This window comes from Cupressus sempervirens, chromosome 10, assembly GCF_028749045.1.
Source record: "Cupressus sempervirens isolate cs-2001-9-10 chromosome 10, ASM2874904v1, whole genome shotgun sequence".
In the NCBI taxonomy this organism is placed as follows: Eukaryota; Viridiplantae; Streptophyta; class Pinopsida; order Cupressales; family Cupressaceae; genus Cupressus; species Cupressus sempervirens.
Window position 1 is genome coordinate 730,083,399 of NC_143127.1, and position 22,681 is coordinate 730,106,079.

At 34.9% G+C, this 22,681-nt stretch overlaps 1 protein-coding gene across 2 annotated transcripts in view; it reads left to right on the forward strand.

The window, feature by feature from the left end:
- The window catches only part of LOC149535904 (putative DEAD-box ATP-dependent RNA helicase 29), an 82,021-nt gene extending 59,807 nt beyond the window's left edge, over positions 1-22,214 (forward strand). For both annotated transcript variants that reach the window (XM_089806930.1, XM_089806931.1), the window contains 2 exons: positions 20,395-20,533; positions 21,307-22,214. In XM_089806930.1, the coding sequence (XP_089663056.1) occupies positions 20,395-20,533; positions 21,307-21,566 (399 nt within the window). In that variant the 3' untranslated portion in view covers positions 21,567-22,214. The remainder of the gene's footprint in view (positions 1-20,394; positions 20,534-21,306) is intronic.
- The last annotated feature ends 467 nt before the right edge of the window (positions 22,215-22,681 follow it).

Sequence of the window (22,681 nt, forward strand, 5' to 3'; positions counted from 1 at the left end):
ATGAGTCTGTAATTCCATTTACTTCCTTTTACTGATCATGTTTTGTCGCCCATTCTTAGATTAGTTCTGCATAAAGAGTTGAAGGACAATTGTATGTGAACCTGTGATAATCAAGTGGATTCCATTTCATTTTGATGTTTGTAGTGAAAGTGATTCCATTTACTTTCCTCATATATGATTCTGCTTCCTCTCTTGTTCATTTCATATTATGTTAGTTTCTATAGGATTGTAGGACAAACGTGTTTGAAGCTTGTGATATCTTACTAGATTCCATTTTAGTGGAGAGTTATCAGTCAAGGTGGATTACATTTCATCTTTCATGTGCATCTCTGCTCTATCTCTAGATTGCATTTCAGTAGGTCTAATATGCATTTAGAAGTAGGAGTAGATGTTAGCAAAACTTTAAGGTAGCTTATGATATCCATTCCACTGGGTGATATAAGTTGCCCAAATCTTTTTTCGCCTGGGGTGTTTGTAGTTATGAACATCCTGGTTTATCCTCTTCTGCTCTTAGGTTAAGAGCATACCCCATATCCCAATGATCTATTAAAAACACAGTTCATTGCATATATTGCATATAAGGGAGTTGTACCTTACAATTCAGAGGGAAGTGATATAACACATACACTGACCCATTTGTTGGTAACATCCTTTTGTTTCCTCACATTTTGGGCATCTAGAGTCAAAATAAAGCCAAGCTAGGAAGAGGGACAAACTGTTAACCAACACTCACTTAGCTCCTTGCTGCTTCAAAACAATGAAATGAAAATAAGGTGTATTGGTCTTATTAAACCTTCAAATAGACCACATGGGACCCATGCCCAATTAGGGTTAGCATGCTTAAAAAACAAATTAAAAAAAATGCAAAAAATTTATCTTTTAAAACTTTTTCGACCATCTAGCTCGTCGCACCCCGCAAGCACCCTGGGAGCACCCCTGCACCCGAGCACCTGCCATGCACCCGAGCATCGTGTCCCACTCGGGTGCTTGATCGGTGCGGCCAAGGTGTGATGGCACAATTTTTGTTGGCGGGGGTACTCGGGTATGTGATGCACCTGCACCACGTGCTTTGGGTTTTTGACCTAGGTGCACGCACCCGAGTTACACTGGTCAGAACTCTTCCATTTGCTCTTTCGAGTATAATTTTTTTAATATTTATTGTTCAATGTTCAATGTCCAAGTATTTAAAATTTAGTAAATTTGTATTTTACATCTTTATGTCATATATTGCTATACATATTTTCATAACCAGCATTTTATGTACTGCATGTATAGTATATAGTATATACAACCCCCTCGATTTCCCACTGCCCCCAAATTGAGGCCCTTGTGTTCCTTCTGCTTGGAAACCTGCCCCCAATCCCGACGGCCCCTTGTCCCCTAGTGCGGTGGTAACTATGCTTTTTGTGCTTCTAATTTGCAAAAATAGAATGATGATTATTTGCTTGATAGTTTTTGATGATTTTTGATTGTGAATGCTGATTATTAATGTTGAAGTTATTATTTTTGAACTTAAACAGTGATATGGTGGTGTATTTTGCTATGTTGCTTTAATATTGGCATAGTGATGTATGAACTTATTTACTTCTGCATATATGTACAGACATACATACATATATTTTTGTACAGATGAATCCAAAACAAATTTGAGCTCAACCCCCAAAAAATTTGAAAAATTTTTGAACCACAATCTCAAACCTGAATCCGAAGTGACAACTTAGCAAATATAAATGAATCAATGAAGTAGAGAATTAATTTCAGTTAGGGCTTCATTATCTACCATACTGAGCTTACCTCACAAGTACACAATCTTAATTATGGAGAGAGGCTTAGTGAGAATGTCTGCCGTTTGTTCTTCGGTACTAAAGTATTTCAATTGAATGACATTCCTTTCCATGATATCCTTGACATAGTGATGCTTGATCTCTATGTGCTTTGTTCTATCATGAAACATGGGCCTAACAGAAAGCTTTAGACAACTTTGATTATCACAATGGATAATTGTAGGCTCTTACGGATTTTCCAAACAATCCTGCAAGAAGCTTCCAGAGCCACACTGATTCTTGTGCTCCAATGCATGCTGCAATATATTCTACTTTTGTGGAGCTTTGAGGTAGTGAAGATTGGGTCTCATTGCATTAAGAAATCATAGCAGAAACTAAACTGGAACAACAGACAAAGGTGCTCTTTCTATTAATAACACATCTTGCCCAATGAAAATCAGTGTATCCATAGAACTTTAGGTTTATGTAGCAAAATATCCAAGGCCATAACCAATTGTGCCTTGCAAGTATCTTAGGATATGTTTTTCTGCAGCTGGATGTATCTGCTTTGGTTCACACATGAACTGACGAAGTGCACTTACTACATAACAAATATCTGGTGTAGTATTGACTAGGTACATCAAGGACCCAATCATTTGCATGTATGGTGTAAGATTTGTCAATTTTAGATCAGCTGCAACCTCTTTTAACTTATGCAAGTTTGTTTCCATGGTTGTGGACATGGTTTTACCATCCATCATGCCAAATCTCTTTAGAATGTCAATGGTGTACTTTCCTTGACTTTGGATGACCTCATCAGATTTCTGCTACACTTCTAAATCAAGAAAGTAGTGTAATAAACCATGATCCTTCATCTCAAAGACAGGCTAATTCCTTACATTTGATAATAAGATGATCTTCTCCAGTGATAAGTAAGTCATCAACATAAAGTACTAAGATTAATGTTTCCCCATTAATTACTTGGAAGTACAAGCTTGAGTTTGCATCATTTTTGGAGAAATCCAAGCTTATCAAATAACTATCAATCCTTTCGTACCAAGCATGAGGTGCATGTCTAAGGCCATAGAATGCCTTCTGTAACTTGCAAACACAAGTTTCCTTTCCATGTATCACTTGTTCAACATATACTTCTTCCTCAATTCTTGCACTTCAAGAAGCCATCTTTACATCCATTTAATGAATCTACTATCCTTTGGATGTTGCTATAGCGATGATAGTTCTGATTGTAGTGTATTGAGGAACATGACCAAAAGTTTCCTCATAATCAATGCCTTACTTTGGAGAGAAACCTCTAGCCTTGTATTTCTCTATGCTTCCATCAATAACATGTTTGATCTTAAATAGCCATTTAGAATAAACAATGGATTTACCTTCCGGTCTAGGTACAATGTCGCAAACATTATTCTTTAGGATTGATTGATACTCTTTAGTCACTGCATCCTAGACATGCTGACTAGTGGCTTTCTCAACACTGGAAGGTTCCGAGTTAACAATTTACCTCATTAATACAGCACAGTTAAAGAACTTGTGTGGTTTATTACTTTTCCTCAATGTTCCTTTAGGAGCTGTAAAATTTTCAGCCTCTTGTATGATTTTCCTTGCGCAAAAAGGTCTTTTCCGATTTACAACAATATCTCCAGGTTCATCAATAGGATCCAACTGTTCATCATCTTCATCATCTTGATACTCTTCAGTCACTGCATCCTTCTAGACATAGCATCCTTCTAGACATGCTAACTAGTGGCTTCCTCAACACTGGAAGGTTCTGAGTTAACAATTTACCTCATTAATACAACACAGTTAGAGAACTTGTGTGGTTTCTTACTTTCCCTCAATGTTCCTTTAGGAGTTGCAAATTTTTCAGCCTCTTGCATGATTTTCCTTGCGTAAAAAGGTCTTTTCCGATTTACAACAATATCTTTAGGTTCATCAGTAGGATCCAAAGGTTCATCATCTTCATTAGGTTCATGATTCTCCCTTTAGATCTCAGGAGTATGGTCTTCTTCCATGTTTTGTGGAAGTTCTTGATCTTCGCTATACATCTCAGAAGTACTCTTGGATCTTCTAATGCAACATCCTTTTCAAATGTCACATTTCTACTTAATTTGATCATTTTCTATTCTAGAATATAGATTTTGTAAGCTTTTGATGTTTTACTATAGCCTACAAATATTCCCTTCTTGCTAGATGGTTCTTGCTTGATTCTTTTGTCTTTGGGTACATGAATGTATATTGGACAACCGAAGACTATAAATGACTTATATCTAGTGTCTTCCTTGTGAATGCTTCTTTAGGTGTCTTATCGTCCAAAATTTGATGAGGGCATTTATTTTGAGCATAGACAATAGTTCTAGAAGCCTCAACTCAGAAAAAGGTTTGAAGACTTTGATCATGAATCATGGCTTGGCTGCTTCCACAATAGTTCTATTTTTCCTTTTTGCTGCACCATTCTTTTGAGGATTTGTTACCCATGATTTTAAATTTTAGCCAATGTTTTTAAAATTTTCATTATGTTAAATAAGGTCACTTATGGAGTCATTGTCCCTATGGAATAACTTATATTTTCCATGGTCTTTGCGTGTGAAATCTCCAAAACCTCAAAAATGAGAAATTGATAGTCAAGCTTCAGACTTTAAAATGTTCAATCAATTATCAAAATTTTGATGCTTTTATGTTTTCAAAGCCTCTAGTTGCTTCCTTCTTGGTACACCATTCTTTTGAGGATTTGTTACCCATGGTCTTTAATTATGGCCATCTTAATTATTATTTTTTCATTATGTCAAATAAACTCATGGTGTCATTGTCCATGTGTAATAACTTATATTTTCTGTGGACTTTGTGTGTGAAATTTCCAAAATCTAAAAATTGAGCAATTGAGTGTCAAGCTTCTGACTTTAAAATGGTCAATCAATTATCAAATTTTTGAAGGTTTTATGTTTTCAAAGCATCCGGTTGTCTGCCAACGCTGGCTCCGTCTTGTATTTTGAATTTTCAAAATTTGACGTTAGTCAAAATTTATAAAAGGTCAATGCCGATCTAGAAATACGTATTTCTACTTATTTCATTCACTCCAAAAGTTGAGGTTAATGAATCATTCAAAAACATATATATTTTTCATTGATTCATCAACCTCTTAAATTTCAAAATAAAAATAAAAATAAAAATAAAAATAAAAATAAAAATAATATAGAGGTTAGTGTAGGTTTTTAAAAAGTGTAAATTAGAGGCATTGCTTATTCTAACCGGTTAAGCATGTTGTCTTGCATTTTGTAACCACAAAATTTAGGTAACAATATGAAACTTTTTCAACTTAGTTCCGTATTTCTCTGAGATAGTTCATTATTTAATTGGTTAACATTGATCAATCAATCGACCCAATTTGTATAATAAATCCTTTTACTAAAGGCTTTCGTTAAGTTCTTATCGTTTTTCATTTTATTAAGTTTCTACTTTTTTTTTTGAAGCCTTCAATCTCCTCCTTTGCATTTTTGAGTGTGTTTAGTTGCTTTTAGTCATTTGGTTTCATCTAATCCCTTGCTTTCAGTTTTCCCTTCGATTCTCGATATCTTATGGCTTGATCGGACTTGAAATCAAAAGATATGATCGTTTAGGTACCCAAAAGGTGGACTTTTCAAATGCAATTGCATATTTAAAATATCATGTTATATTTTAATGTTGACATTCACTTTTCGAAAAATATAGCATAATTTGACTTTATGTTATGTTTTTAAGTTACTGTATCACTTAAGTGACTACATAGCACTTTATGTTATATTTTCATGTTGAGTTTTTTTTTCATTTTTCACTTAATGACTTTATTACTATATAGTTTAATTTATTTTTGAGAGCTACTTTATGTTTTATTCTAAAACGTCTATGTTAAATATTTCTTTTTGAATAATATTTGCACATGATATATAAACTATTTAGTGTAAAATATTGTTTTTTGCCCAATTAAGTAATATTGACTCATAAATTAATTAAACATGTGCTTAATTGGTCTTTTAAATCACACAAACTCAATTTACATGTCTCTTACATGTTTTCATGCAAATGCATCCTCAGAGTGTGATTTGCACTAGAAATGCATGTAATGGACTTCCTAGAGTCCACTTTCCACGAAAAATCCCCTTTATATGTAATAACCTTTTGAGACTGCAATTTGCGCTAGAAAGACAATTAATGTGCTAAGGCAAATAAAAATTGAGTTTTTAAAAATGTAATGACCATCCAAGGGTGCGATTTGCATAGAAATGGCTTTTTACATGCTAAGTGTTAAATGTAATGCCCAATGGAGATGCACTAGAAAGACAATTTATGTACTAAGGCAAATAAAAACTGAGTTTTTAAAAATGTAATGACCATCCAAGGGTGTGATTTGCGTAGAAATGGCTTTTTACATGCTAAGTGTTACATCTAATGCCCTGTGGAGAGTGCGATCTTGCATTCAAATACATCTAGTTGCATCCCAAGTCCATGATTTTCCCGTCCAAGGCCAAAAATGCCCATAGCATATTACATATTGCATATTTTAAAACATGCAATAGGGATGGGAGAGTACGATTTGCTTCTTCAACTCCATTTACATGCATTTTAAAACATGTGTTTGTCAATGGAGAGTGCGATTTGCTTTCCCAACCTTCATATGTATACATTTTGAACTTGTAAACTCCTCCATAGAGTGTGTTTGGGCATTTTAACTTGGAGATCATGATTTTGCGTCTCGAACCCTAAAAACGGTCGATGCTTTGACATTTGGAGGGCACATTTTTAGCAAAAACTCCCAGAATTCTTCCTCTCTAAACTACAAAATCCATCAAGAAGGGGGCATTTTTGAGTTTTAATGCGTATTCTTGCATTTAGAATCCACGTTTTTGGTCTTTCATGCAAAAACGATTCATACTCATGCATTTGAAGGGCATGTTGTTACCCAAAAATTGTCCCAAATACATGAGTTTTCTAAAAAATGTTATGCATTTGGAGGTGTAAAGAATCATGTTTTGCATCTACATGTAAAAACACCTATTCGAGGATTACATTTACAAGGTTTGATATAGTCAAAGAGCTGTTTGAAGAACTCAAATTTGGAGAAAAGTCTTTCATCCCAACTTCATTCTCTTCCACATTTGGCTCTTTAAGCTCAAAGTAAGTAGAAGATTTCAACTTTGCTTGGCTTTTTTTGCTTACTTTGCTATTTTGTTGGATATTTTGGCTTATCTTTGTCCATTTGTTCAAAGTAATGCCATTTATTTTGCAAATTCCCTTTAAATAAGATGAAATCTTCTCATTTCAATTGCTTGAAAATCCTCCAAACCCCAAAAATGAAATTGCATGTAGGAGAGCATCTTGATATTTGTAATTACGTTCTCCAAACCCAACTACATGTTTACATGGAATTATATGTAAATCACTTTACATGTAATTACATCGAGAGAATCCAATTTTGGTGAAAGGTCACTCTTTTAAATACCAAAGTCATCATTTGCATGCATCCCAATTTGCTTAGCTTGCATTCTTGGACATTTGCATCTTTACCCATATACAATCCATCCTCCTAAGTGCCATTTTGGTTCTCTGCATAAGCCTTCCATATCATTTCCATTCATCTCATGTGTTCCATGAGTATCTAATCAATACTCCGAACATATTGTTCTTCATAGATCCACTTTTGCCAATCAAAGATCATAATCTTCATGGAGTCAATACCTTCAAATGATGTATTCATGGTTCGAATGTTCATGTTGCAGCACAAGACATGCCCGGATCTAAGAAGTCCAAAGGAAAAATGAAGTACCAGTATGACAAAGAGTTGGCTCATGCATCAAGTATCTGATACAGAGATTGGACACATAGGCATAGCTGATTTCATACAAAGGGTCGAAGCTCCTTCTAATAGAGAAATGAGACACATCAAGAGAAGCAACATTCAACTAGTGTCTACTTTTCCTATGGTTGCTCTAGAACTAGAATGCGTCTTAGGATGTGCTCGACATTTCAGTCCTAAGACCAAAACAATCAAGAATGCAGATGGTAAGGTTATCATCAGCCTGGACCCAAAGGTTATTGAACAGATCTTCAGAGTTTCTCAGTGTGCAGAGTGTGTAGACCTGTCAAAAGAGATTTCTCTGGAGTTATGGATGATGGAATATTGTCATTCATGTCAAAGGTACTTAGGTGATTGATGGAAAAATTGTCATTGATGTCAAAGGAAAATGGAAGATAGCAATTAAACTGTTTAGAATCCAATGCTATATGAAGATGATTAACAGAATAGATCAGTTGTTACGACTATGAAAGAAACAAATCTTGGTAACTATATAATACATGAAGATGAAAAGAATTGAACAAGAGCTCTTTGAGAGCTGGAGTCCTTGCCTTTTGGATCATAGTGAACATTATAGTTATTACTATGTGTTTAGAAAAGAAATTGTCTTACAATGTTTATGTGCGAGATAAAATTGTGAATGGATTAGTTTTTGATACACAAATGTAGTGTTTGTATTTTTAGGTGGAGAATAGTTTAAATAATAATATATAATATTTATATGTAAATGTAAAAAATAATATAATACAATATAATTAAAGAGTTTATAAAAATTTGAATTTTTTAAATCTAATTTTTTTGCTTTTAAAATAAAATAATTGAATCGTTCTACTTGATTAAGCTAAATATAGAAAAATCCATTTCTGTCCATTCTGTGTCTCACCGAGGAAAATGGTCTTTGACCAATCAAAAAATTTGATTTCTATAAGTGAATTGAAAAATAAAGAATTTCAAACTTTACAAAAATGATACTTTTTATTCGGAATAAATAAATGGGGGTGTAATCGCTGCCTTATAGATATGAAATATAAGTTTTATATGTAAAAATGAAGAAAGAGAAAATTGAGGGAGTAATAATGAAATATAAGTTTTATATGTGAAAATGAAGAAAGAGAAAATTGGAGCTTCATTTAAATATAGAAATAGATGAAGGTATTGAAAAGAAATGAAAAGTTCTTGTTCTTTCATTACTAATGTAGATTTTTTAGATGACAATAAATTAGTGATATAAATATATAATAATAAACATTACTACAATTGAATTTTTCAATTTGAATATGTATGATTTATTTATTCTCTTTTTTATATTATGACAATAGATCAATAGCAAGAACCTAAATACAGATAAAAACTTAAGAGTTTTAATATAATAAATATTATAAAATATAATTAATTAATAATCAATACCAAGTTATATATATATATATATAAATTCATATATGAAAATAAACTATTTTAAAATTCATATTAAAATATGTTAAAAAGTTAATATTTATTTTAATATTAATATTTTAAACAACGCACATAACTACATACTATAAAATAAAATAGTAAATATTATTTATAATAATTTGTTGGAAAAATATCATGTAAACGGTCATTTAAAACCATCAAATTTCAAGCCGGCTGCCAGCAGTTCCGCCAGCATTAGCTATGGGCCCCACGCTTTCTTATTGGCTCTGCTAAATAATAATAACAGTGAGAAGTATATATCATTTGTTAATTAGTCAGCTAATTATTATATCCGGAGGACTTTACTTTGAACATAAAATTAGGTGTTTTTTAAAACTTTGATAATTAATTAGCGGTTGATTTTTTTTCAGAAGGATAAATTTTCCGTAGTATTATATACAATTACGAGTAAATTTAGTACGCTCTATTCTTGCTGAGCGTAAACGTTCTCCTTTGCTTAATATGTAAAGTTGCAGAGGCGTTTTGAGCGGCATGCCTTTTGCCAATGGAGTGCGCCATGCATCTTGGAAAATCTATGCTGCCAGAACATAGAGTCAGCGGCCATCATTGGTCTTGGGAATGGAGGAAGTCACTGGCCCCAAGGGCTCTCTTATGGAATATTGTGCTTTCTCAGGATTAGAAATGACAATTCATAAATGAATTCTGATCATATTAATTGCTTTCTTATCTTTAAGATATTTCTTATATTTTTCAATTCAAAAAATAAAAAAATCCCCAGGAAAATGGCATTTATTCTTATATTTTTCAATTCAAAAAATAAAAAAATCCTCAGAAAAATGGCATTTAGCCAATCAGGAAAACAGATTTTTGTTCTCATAAATAAATTAAATATGGAGCATAAAAAACCTTAGCAATCTGATAATTGTTTCCAAAAACAAAATAAAGGGGGGTAAACAAAAATATTAGTTCGCTGCCTTACTAATAAGGCAGGGAGTAATAAGCCTTAAAATACATACATTGATTAAAGTGAACAGTTACATTGATGAGTCTATTAACAGCAAAATTACAAGTCTGTATGCCATCCAGGGACTGCACACTAATATAAACATTGATGAGTCTATTAACAGCAAAATTACAAGTCTGTATGCCATCCACTCACAACAATGCAGTAAGCAGCAAGAAGTAACTAAGGAATGAATCGCCTTATTATATATGCAGCAAGATCTAGCCAGAGAGCCAGAGAACCCAGCAATGATAAGCAGTGATATATTTACAGAAATATAAGTACGATCTAAGCAATGAGTTTGCGGAATAAGTTATAAATCAATGGTGAATGGAAAGAAACTGCTCATAAGATCGATACCAAGCATTGGTTGAAAGGCCCCATGAAGTCAGGCAGCAACAAATCTCTCTGGGATTTAGAGGAAGACAAGATAAAATTACATCTGAACATATCTGTTAAGACGTGAAATCAGATACATGTCCACATCGGTTCACAAGTAGAAGATACTGTGTTGCGTACATGAAAAAGATTGTGCAAAGATGCCATGACATAGTCAAAGGCCAGATAAAATATAAAGACCAGCGATTAACTGCAAAGGCAAATGGGTGTAACTGCTAATGAACAAGCAACGATACTTGTGTGAGAAATCAGTATGCGTATTAAATAATGATTATCTAATAAATAGTTAAAACACCAAAGTCATTGAACAGTCATCATGATTTTTCAGTGTAAATCAATAAGATCAAAGTGCTGTCAAGGAGTACAAAATTTAGCGGAAGAAAAGACATAGCAGTCACAGGTCAGCGATATCATAGTTTTGAAGTCAAGACAAGGAATCAAAATGGAAAATATAGAGTTGTCTATGCTGCACAAACTACAATAATGTTTGATGCGTTGCCATGCCATCAAATATGAAGTAGAAGATGTAAACACCCTATGCGGCAGTATGCGGATAAAAGGCCTGATGACAAAAGTCTTCATTTAATATCGAAGGCTGGGAAGTTACGTTCAAACATATGCAAATGATAATTACATTATACACCAAGACATCATGAATCGAGGGCAATAGAACTATAATAATTTCAATATATATGCAACAATATATATTTGTATATGCAGCGGTTGTGACAGAAGTTTTAGTTTGTTGTGATTGTTGGTGATGGATACATAATTCAAGAATACAGTCAGAGTTTAAAAAGTCACAGAGTTGACAGATAAGACAGACATTAATACATGGAGTCTAAACGGGGTGGAGTTGGTGACGTAGCAGGCCATAGTGGTTTGCAGCATCTACATTTGATACATCTGGAAGACATACAACGATAATCACATTGCAGACTTTGTGGCAAAAATATTAATTCAAGTATTAGCAGATGTGAATATATAAAAGAGTGATTTCATTTAAAATTGATTTGAAGAGTAATGTTCTTAAAAATAAATATCATATCATGGCCATGAACGAATACCTCCAGCACGCAGAGACTATCTGTTTGTGAAAGGACAAGGAAGTCACGAGATCAGTCAATACCAAGGCTGGCTTAGTGAGAACTTATGCACAGATTGGTCCCTATGATTATCGTGACAAACCAGTGGTGGAGACGCAAATGGTTTAAATAATTTTTTATTTAAACAAACTTTATAAAAGCAGTAAATAATCTATCATAATCTATCAACTTGTACACTCTTGCCTTTGTTCCACTTCTGCAAATCTTTTCCTACAATAGTCATCTTCACAGCTGTCTTCATTGTACAATAGCTTTGGTTTCCACACTGCTCTCTTACCCTTTTAAAATCTCACAACTCAAGCTCGGGGACCAAAACTCAGGTTCGTCCTACCAAGTTTTGCATTCTGCAAAGGAAGCAAGGAATGCGTCTTGCCACCATTCTCAATAGTAAACACATTCATGACACAATCATGCACAACCTTGCAATCATACAACCAAGGTCTACCGAGTAATATGTGGCAGCTACTTATGTCCACAATATCACATAACACGTGATTAACATTTTTTTCCAATCTGAAAATTAACAAGACATTGCTTCCTCACATCCAAAGCACACTCATCTTGTAACCAACTGATCTTGTAAGGACAAGGACATCTCACTCTCTTCAAACCAAGTTTTTGAACCATCTCCTCAGCAACTAGCTTATTAGTACTACCACCATCCACAATCACATTCCAACATTTACATCCAGACTTACAATGAGTCTTGAACAAATTCCTCCTTTGACAAGGTTCCATCATCTTCTTACCAAGCAACACTCTTCAAATCAACAAACTATCCCCATCCACCTCACGTTCATTTCATTGAATCCACATTCTCATTCAAAACAACCCTTTTATCACCAGCCTTCTTATCAAACATTGGGACATTCAAAAGCTCTATGTCCTTCACCACATCGATAGCAAGTACCCTTAAATGCACTTGTGTTTGTTCTCTTCCTTTGTTCAACAGGTTTTGGTTCATCTTCAACAATTTGTTTATTCTTCTCAGAATGTTCCTTCTCTTTCCCTTGGAAATTACCTTGATGTCTTCTCTTCAACTTCTCTTTTGCCATTAGAGCATACTGATAAGCATCCTCAATCGAAGCAATATTCAACATACCAATCTCATCCTAAATATTGAATCTCAAGCCATTAATATATCTAGCTACCTTTTCTTTAGACAACTCTCTATGCCCAAACCAAATAGCCAACTTGTAGAACTCCTCAGTGTAATCCTTCAGAGTCATATCCTTCTGCTTCAGATTCTACAATCGTTTAAACAATTCAAGTTCATAATCAGCAGGAATGAACATAGCCTTCAATTTTGTAACCATTAGTCTCCATGTGGTTATCTTCTTTTTACCTTCCTCTTCCCTATCTCTTTGTAATTCTTTTCACCAAAGAGCAGCATGTGCTTTCAACTTAGTTTGTGCCAGCCTCACTCTGAGAGGATCACCAATATCCTCTAACTCAAAGTAGTCTATTAATTCACCAATCCAATCAATAAGGTCTTTGGGATTTAAAGTACCCGAGAAATTAGAAACATCCATCTTATGCTTTAACTTCAATTTATATCTAGAGCTATCCAATCGACCAACCCTATCTTCAATAGGTCTCTCCATGCGATCAACTTTGTCTTCTCCACTAGATCCAACAACTTCAGATTCTTCAGGAGCTTCCTCATAACCATCTTCAGTACCCACATTTCTAGGTACGCTAGTAATAGATCTCATGATCTCATTCTTCATCAACCCCATCTCAGGTTTGAAATTGATCTAACCTTCTCTGAAATCCTAGTCTCCACAATATCATAGAGATCATCAATTGCCCTAAGGTCCAATCTTCTCGGAGGCCTCTTCCAAGATCTTCGAAAACCCAAAGCAACAGATCCACAAGATCAACAAGATCCAACCTTCACTCTGATAACACTTGATGCAATACAAGGTAGGAGAATCCTCAAAGGAGATATCCTAACCCCCATCAATTAAACACACAACGGAATAATAATAATAACACAGATATTTAGATACACAACGATGCCAATTTTCATAATAGAATCATCAAATTTTCATTCAACACACTTGACTGTAAGGCCTTCTGGGTTATGGCCAATTACATAAGCAATTACATTAGTAATTCTGCAAGCCCTCGCAACATTCAACCACTAGCTAGCCCAAATTCACAATCTGGTAGAAACTTCAAGAAGAATCTAAACTTGTGCTTGCAAGGCACTAATCAACCTTCTTGTTTCCCAGGCCCACAGTTGCTCTTTTAAACTTCGCTCCTCTCAACTGCTATTCTTCTTCATGCTAAACTCAATCATGATTGCAGTAGACTCCCCAAGACCCTCTCTTATACTAAACCAAGCCACAAGTCAGCCTAGCATAGTAGACATTAAATAAACAATCGCATTAAATACACCCTCAAGCTACAAGTCGGCTTGGTGACAAACATTAAATATTTAGGATAGGACCCAAGTTTACAATGCATAACTAACTCAAAAGACCACATAATTATACACACACTTAGACATAAGTCCACGTGACATCCAACAATCGAAATTCAAGAGCACACATGCCAATTCCTTCAGATTGAAGCTTGCAGAAACAATCTCCAAAGTTTGCCAGTAAATTAGGAGCACACAACCAACAGTCACCGAAACAACTCTAACTCCAAGATGATTACTTCAATCATCATGCGCACTTAGGACAATGTTGCCCAATATGCCTCAAACACATCCCCAACCGTGTGAACCATAATTCCACAAATCAAAGCTCGAAGCCCCCTACATACAGGATTGCGGACTTCCCTAGGATGCTCCTGCATCATGGAGTAATGGCAACATGAAGTTGGAATTGACAGAGATATCAAGGGGAACCATTGATGAGTTGGCTGTTATTGTTTCCATAAACGCTAACATGTTGATTTGTACAACATTATCCCACTAAAGGTGTCATCGTTCCACAAAAAGCCACACACGCAAGAGATCATAGATCTTGAATTCAATGGGATAAGGGGAAAGTTTTTTGTTTTTTTCTGAAAAAAAACCTATGCACAATGGAAAGCACAAGCAATGTGTATAAGTGTCTTGATAGTGCCTTAGAAAAATGGCTACTAATAGATAGAACAAGTTATCATTAAGAAATTGATAGCGCCTTTGCACTTGCAGTCAACTTGGGGGGGGGGGGGGCGCATGTTCATTGTTTTACAAAGTGTCACCCCTTCATTAGACTATTGTAGCCCACATAGAATGTAATCTAGAGCTCATTGGAAAGGCACGATAATTGCCCATTAGCATGTCTTGAAACACCACTACCTCAGGATACATGCAGATTGCAAAATGTGGAGCTAAACACAATGGATATGCTAGTGTGTTGAGTAAGGAGGCACGATTGGTAGAAGTAAAATAGAGTCTTGTCAAACAATAAATACACTCGCCATCATAGTTCATGTCGCACAAAACATGGAACCAATGCATTTTCTTTTAAATTAAACATCTTTTTATGCTGACAAAGCTGCCAAAACAGAGGTAAGACAACATGTGAACTGTTTGACAAAGTGCCTCATGGGATGATTTGTTGCAAAGAGAAAAGAAAATGACTATAAGGGAGATCATCTACTACCTATTATCACAAAGTTACACTCTGCGTATGATATGTTTGAAGCCTTGGAAAACATGTTGGAGATTAACAACACTAGTAGGATTCTTACTCTTAAAAAACAACTCTCTAATATTAAAATGAATAAAGGAGAGACAATCACCTCATACTTTATGAGGATAATAGAATTAAGAAATTAACTCTCGACAATTGGTCAAATCTATGATAATGAAAATTGAACTTTGATAACTTTAATGGACTCCCTGTTATGGGAAAACTTTAGATAAGGAATATGTGCTCAATCCAAGCCTCCCAAATTTGATCGATTAAAAGCTAACAACATTCAAGATTTAATATCTAGAGGAATCGGTATGGAATCCACAAATGAAGACATTCAGATTCTCACTGCTAATTTGAAAAGGAAAAAGGGCAAGGACTCAAATGGTAAATAGTTATTCTAGAAACATAAAGACTATTCTAAAATACAATGTTATAGATGGGACAACTATGGTCACACTGAAATAAGATGTCTTGACAAACTCAAACATCAAGCTTCCTTCGCTTATGTTAACATCGACTACAAAAGACTAGGAAGGAAAAGCAATCAAAGGAACAACTCAAAAACCAAGTGCAAACCTTAGTGGGTTATATTACCTCCATGGCTGATTCTTCAGATACATCATTGACAACAACTTCTACATCAACTCTTACAGGTCCGAAGGGTATCCTTGAAAAGACAATGTTTGAAAATATGATTAAGCATAGGGCTCATAGTAGGATGATAGAGTTATGGATTAATCAAATGAGAGAAGATAAGATAAGATAATATAAGATACAAAAAATATATAATTGGAGGAAAGGAGTTATATTTGAAAATCCTTATACATAAACTAAAGTGCACAGATATATATGTGCGCGCACGTGTGTATATGTATGTGTGTGTGTGTGTGTGTGTGTGTGTGTGTGTGTGTGTGTATTAAATACATATTATTATGTGAGACATTATATAATTAAATAATCAATTGTTATTATATTAATTAGATAATAATGGATAGAGATGTCCCATGAGGGGACAAGTTTATCCTTTATTATCTAATTAATATAATAACAATTGATTATTTAATAAGAGTGAAATTGTTGTCATTGGAACACACATACCAATCCGGTAGTGTAACTACATTTGCAATGTTCATCTTAAATTCAACATGGTATTAGAGCCAAATTGCAAATTTGAGAAAGGATAAGGAAAGGCAATAGAAAGCATGCGTGATTCAATGAAGTTTTAGTAGCAGATATATCGACTAACGTATTTTTATGAACTTGATATACGATAAGGAGGGAGATATTGTGTTTCCATGCACCTATACCTTGAAGCTCGCCTCTCACCAAATCTCAATGACATTGAATGTTTTTAGTTGTTGTCAAACATGGATTAGAGAGGAGATGAGTATGAAGATAATATAACAGGTCAGCACAAAATAAGCTATGTTACCCCAGGTTTTCGGGACGGGGGGATGGGGAAACGGGTTTTCGGGACGAATTTTTTTTTTCAGAGCAGGTGATGGCAGGGGACGGCAGTGGGAACAGCTATATAAAAAGTAGAGAAAATTTAAAATATACAGGGAAATTTTAAATATTCATATAAAAACATGGATAACGCATGCTTATATAAATTATAGAACCTTAACATATAATGTTTGTATTAAATAATTTAACTTAAGAGTTCACATGAGAGTGGAAATCAAACAAATTATGAAAACTGAAACATTAATTTTATGGGACAACCAAGGGAAAGATTTCCGGAAGTTTTCGAGTTTCGGGGACGGGGGGATGTGGGGACGGGGTCAATTTTTGCAAGAAACGCGTCCCCGGGCAACATAGAAAATAAGTAAATGCACTATATAAAAGTGATCCGAGATTAAATTAAGGATTTTTCCACATAACTATCAAAATACATAGGACCATGTGTACAAAGGGCACAATTATAATATTTTGGTGGAAATACATCCTCGTTGTTGTTTATCCCTCTCTCTAGAGGTTTTAAAATCATTCATCTTGTTTACATGCAATTCTGATTATTTTTGTGTTTGCGTGGATCAAAATGTCCACGTGTGGATTGATGCCCTACGTCCAAATCTTGTTTTGCTGTGCCAAGACAACACTAGTGACCATACTTTGTCATTTGCTCTCTGTCGGCTATAGTAATTTCATCCACACGGGTAGGGAAATGAAAGTTGTGTTATTGTGGATTAAATTGGGCATCGTTGCATGTGTGCAAATAGTTGCAAGTAGCTTTGCCGATAGTGTGATTGCATGAAGGGGCACTGTTCATGTAAAGAGAGTGAGACTCTTCCGTGGAGTGCACCTTACTCATGACTGTTTGTGGTGAGTCTGCAGAAATGGGTGGAACAAGCTATGCCCATGTGGAGGTGCATTGCCATATTGTGATTTGTCTGAACACTTAGGCTAAAGGAAAAAATTCTGATAATAGTATTGCTCGAAATGGGGAATGTAAGGCCATGGCTTAAGCATGGGCCCAACCATCTAAGCAACGAAAAACATCTATCCATTACTATGCTAAGATGCCACCCATAGTTTTTCTTTGTCTTCATACGTTCTATTTTCCAATGTTGTGACTTTTTTGTCTCTAGCCATTCAATGTTGGAATGAATTTAAGATGTGATGGAAGATATTAAATGAATTTATCGTTTCATTTAGGCAGAAGGAAGAGATCGATCAATGAAGTCGTTTCAATCGTCTTGCACATCCCTCCACAAATGTCAATTGTTGATTAGGTCTCTCTTCTCAAATAATAAGTGCCTTGGGTAATTATTCGATTTTATACAAATATTAAATGTATAACAATATGCAATGGTATTGATAATGTATTTTGAGAATGATATTTAGGAATATGATTTAATTATATAAATATAAATGATTATTTAAATCAAATTTCTAATGTTCATATAGTTAGAATATAATAATATTATTATTGAGAATAATTATTAAAGGTGTTTTTTATTACTATAAGAGCTATTTGCCTTGATCTTTTTCGAGGATGTTCTTGTAGGAAAAGGAGGATTAATATTAGATTAAGAGGGAGTCTTACACTTCTTCCAAGATAAAGGAGCTCAGAATATTGATGTGTAGAGGGAGTCCGACACATTCCATCTGAGGAGCAGATTATGTTTTAGTTGATTTTTGAAGATCTTGATCATATTGGAATTAGAGGGAGTTTTGACTTCATGTAAACTTTTGACATCATGCATGTGATTGTATGATTTAATGGGCCTATCCCTTGTGTACATTATGAGGAAGATTTAATGGGTCCACCCTTTGTGTACATCACAAGGAAGTGAGTACAACATGAGAAAGTGACGATTTCCAAATGACTATCACTTGTATGTGCAGAACTTATTGGAAGGTGACAGTCTTACAATAACTTAATTTTCTATTATGATACATATGCAAACCATGATAGATTATGCTTTGCATGGTGGATGCTTATATGGTAAGCATTATGAGAATGTGTTGCCACATATCTTATAAACATTTTTGAGTACTTGGTGAATATCATGTGTCAATATTTTGGAAGATCAATACTTATGATATCAGATGTGATATCAGACCTTATTGGGTAATTGGTGAATATCATATGTTGATATTCTGCAGGCCAATACTCATGATATCAAATGTTAAATGTGACATCAAAATTTTGGAAATCTTTTGATCAAAGATTTTCTTATACGTGTCAGTTCCTTAGTAGCCGGATTCGTCCCAAATGGGCTGCATCTGGATTCAGATTCATGCTGGATCCTCAGGCCGAGGCTTGGATCCTTGAGGATCCGGGCAGGATCCGCCTTATACTGCTGTCAATGTATTGAGAGGATTTCTGATATCACGTCTACACAGAAATGATAGAAGTGGATGCACAGATCAATGATGTTCATATTGATATCGATTCCTTAACGAAGGACAACAATTTTGATTAGTTATAAATAACGAATAAATGATTACTTAAATGATGTCTTGAGTAATGCAAAAAATTACTTCAGTCATTATCGTGATCCTCCTCTAGCTAACTTAAACAGTTCTTATGGTTAATTCTTTCAATTTCCTCACCCCTGTGCTGGAGGATGCATGATGAGTCTCTGGAACCATTTTGGCTAAGGTTCTGCTTTTGATGGAGATCTACCCTGCATGTTCTGCCTTATGGTGGCCTCTTATATGTTTAGTGGGTGTTGAATCCAGATAATTGTGAGTTGTGATAGTTGCTCTGGCCTACTTTATGACCTTTGCTTAGTAAATTATTGTTTGGGGTATCACATCTTATTTGACTCATTTGGGTTAAATGCTTATATGTTGTAGTAGTTGTCATTATCATTACAATTGTTTCTTTTAAAGCACACTAAGTTCTTTTGCAATTATACTTCCCAAGAAGTCGATATAAGGAATCTTGGCATTTAATGCACTACTTCGGAATTGCTTTTCATTGTCTCCATTTCCAGCATGGTTCCTATACCATTTTGTAGCAGCAATAATGCCACTTTAGATGTCCAAAATACTTTTGCTTGTTAAATTTATGTTTGTTTTCTGCTTTCCTCATGGCCTGGAGGCGTGACCTTATTCCATGGTTGCCAGGAAACCTCATTATAGGAACATGGACCGCATACCTGTCCCTGATTTACAGTCTCCTGGTGACTACATTTATATATAATAAGGCCATTGCTTTGTTGATTTACTCATATTTTCTAAATTAATTGGCATCGCTGCCTCTGTACAACTACTGGTACTCTGCCTCTCCTGGTAACCATGATCCCTGCCTCTCCTGGCAACCATGCTTTACAAAATCTTCTGGTGAAAGGTTGCTGCAATAGTTGATGTTCATCTGAATCAGGGTTAATGCAGTCTTCAAGTGTAATGCCTTCTTTAGAAATCTGTTATCCATCTGTTAAGATAATTTTCACATTCATCCCAAATACTTTTGGGTTGTGGGTAAACAATTAACATATTAAAAATTGAAACAAGTGTTCAGAGCTTGGAAAGAAGCAAGTTTTCTATGTTATTACATGCCTGTCATATTTGTGCAATTTGTCGTCTGAGACACAATTATATACTCATCAAGGGCTCCAATATCTCAGGTTTAGCTTGAGCAGGGCTGGGGCCTGAGGAAAGTCAATAATTTCTGAAACAATATGCTTGTGTATGACATGAAATGATGCAGCTTTTTATCTTTAAACTGCAGAAAACTCCATTTCACTGATAAATTGATCAATTTTTGCAGATAAAAAATGAAAGTGGTTCAAAAGTAGATCCTGGCAAGGGCGGCCTATACAAAAAGTGGAAAGAGCGCTCACACCTGCAAATATCTGCTCAGGGACAAGGGGATGATGGTCATGTGGAATACAGTCAAGGCGGAAAAGGTAATTTTCTTTTTCTATAATTATGGTTTTCTCTCCCAGGTTATGTAACTTTAGAGTTCTGTGCCTTAGCATTTTCATAATGTAATTGAGCAAACCAAATGGTATTTGATATTCTAGCTTTTTATTATGTTTAATGATGTAGTCGTGTAGACTAAATAAAATTCCATGTTTTCAGTTGCATGACCTGGCTAAAGCATATTTTAATGCTTGAAATTCTTTTCCCAAATATTTCTGTATATTGTCTCATTGTAACAGTCAATCTGAATTTCTCTTTCCTTGGAATTTGGAAGGCAAACATCTGCAATAAAATACGTGAGAGAGACTAGTGTACTCTTGCACAGTCAACTGGTTAGGATAGTGTTCCTTTCTTGATTCTAGATGTCAACTTTACTTCTCTGTTAATATCAAGAAATATCTCCAAAAGTGCAAAACTTCTCTTGATCATTTACCAATTATTTAAACACTTAAAATTGTGTTTCAAATGATAGATTTTAGAATCCACCAGAAATTGCTGTATAAATCTCCCTATGACTAATATAAGGGTATTGAACTTCTGAATATAAATTATGCGTTAACTGCAATGTTTGTCTGTATATACAGATACATCTTTACTAGAAAATATCTTGTGGACAAGGATAAAATGACAGGGTCATGGTGACACGCTTCTATTTTCTTATATGAACTAATGACTCTCTGAACTTCTATTTCAGAGTCCATGCAAACTCGATCAAATTATAGGACCAGGTATACTGACCAAATGTTTATATGTGCAGATAATCTAGCAAGAGGAGGTAACTACAGAAATTCTGGACGCTTTAAGAATAAACAATCAATTCCTAATGCCAATGTCCGCAGCGAGCTTCGGAATGTTGAGCAAGTACGTAAACAAAGGCAAAGAAAAGAAACAAAGCAGATTCTTACTTCTAGTAAAAAAGGAAAGTTTGGAAAGGGTACAAGTGGCAAAGCTGGCAAAAGTAGTAAGGGCAGTAAAAGTGGGAAAAGGCCATTCAAAGGAAAAGGTAAAAGGAAGTAAGCCTGTTAGTTTAAGTGCAGTCTTGAAGTCAATTTATGTGAAATTGAATTGTTATCAAAGCAGTTAGTTGGTCCACAAGTCCTCTCTATGGTGGTGGAGGGTTTCCATTATATTAAGAATGTGTTACGGGCACTGAGCTGCAGATATCAAGTGCATTATGATATTGAGTTCTCATAAATATATATATGTTAGCAGTGATGCCAAATTTACACTTTGCAGATTCACTTGCTATTGTGTCCATTAACAAATTGTATGCCAATTATCAAGTGTCCATGCCATGTTTGTTTCTTTAGACAGTTCCATACTCTAATGAAAATGCATTGAAACATGAGGATATGCCCCCCACCCCTTTGTTTTTTGGGTTGGGGATGGGAATGCGGCAGGGACATCCTTCTGCTGACCTGCCACTGCTATCGATTCGGCAGGAACAGTTGGGAACATGGGACGTCCCTGGAGTCCTCTGTCCCGGGGATGCGTAGGACTCTCCCATAGCCCTCATTTGAAACTGTCCTTCAGCAAAAAATGATGAAATTTGTGTGAAAATGGAATTCACAACGAAGATTTATGAGGTTTTGGAGGTCTAATTTAACCCCAAACCTCCACCCACCATTCTTATTGTTTATGCAATCATTTCCATGCCTTTTTACATTTGCACTTTTATCTTGAGTTCCAAAACTCTGCCCCCCCATTGTTGATGTTCAAATTTCAAAACCATTTTCATGTTTTTAATTTGGTGACTTTACTGTGAGTTTCATTTGCAGTTCTTATACTTACAAATCTTTTTATAACTAAGTTTTCAAGTACTATATGTACAGCACCACCAAACTTTAAGCTCTTGGTCATCCCGTCCCCACATCCCCGGTCAGGAAACTGTCCGGATCAATGGAAATATGTTTTTCTCTAGTTTTTATAGGCTGTAGTACATTTTTAACAGATCACCTTGTTTTTCATATACAAATACTATCCATTTTTTGCTGATTAAAGAAAGTTTTATTTCACATGAAACATGTCATGTTGCTGTATATTTCTGATTTTTGGAATTTCAATTTAGCCTGTGTTACAATTTTCAAAATTATTACTGTGAATGTAATAATGTATAGTTTGGTTGCCTTTAT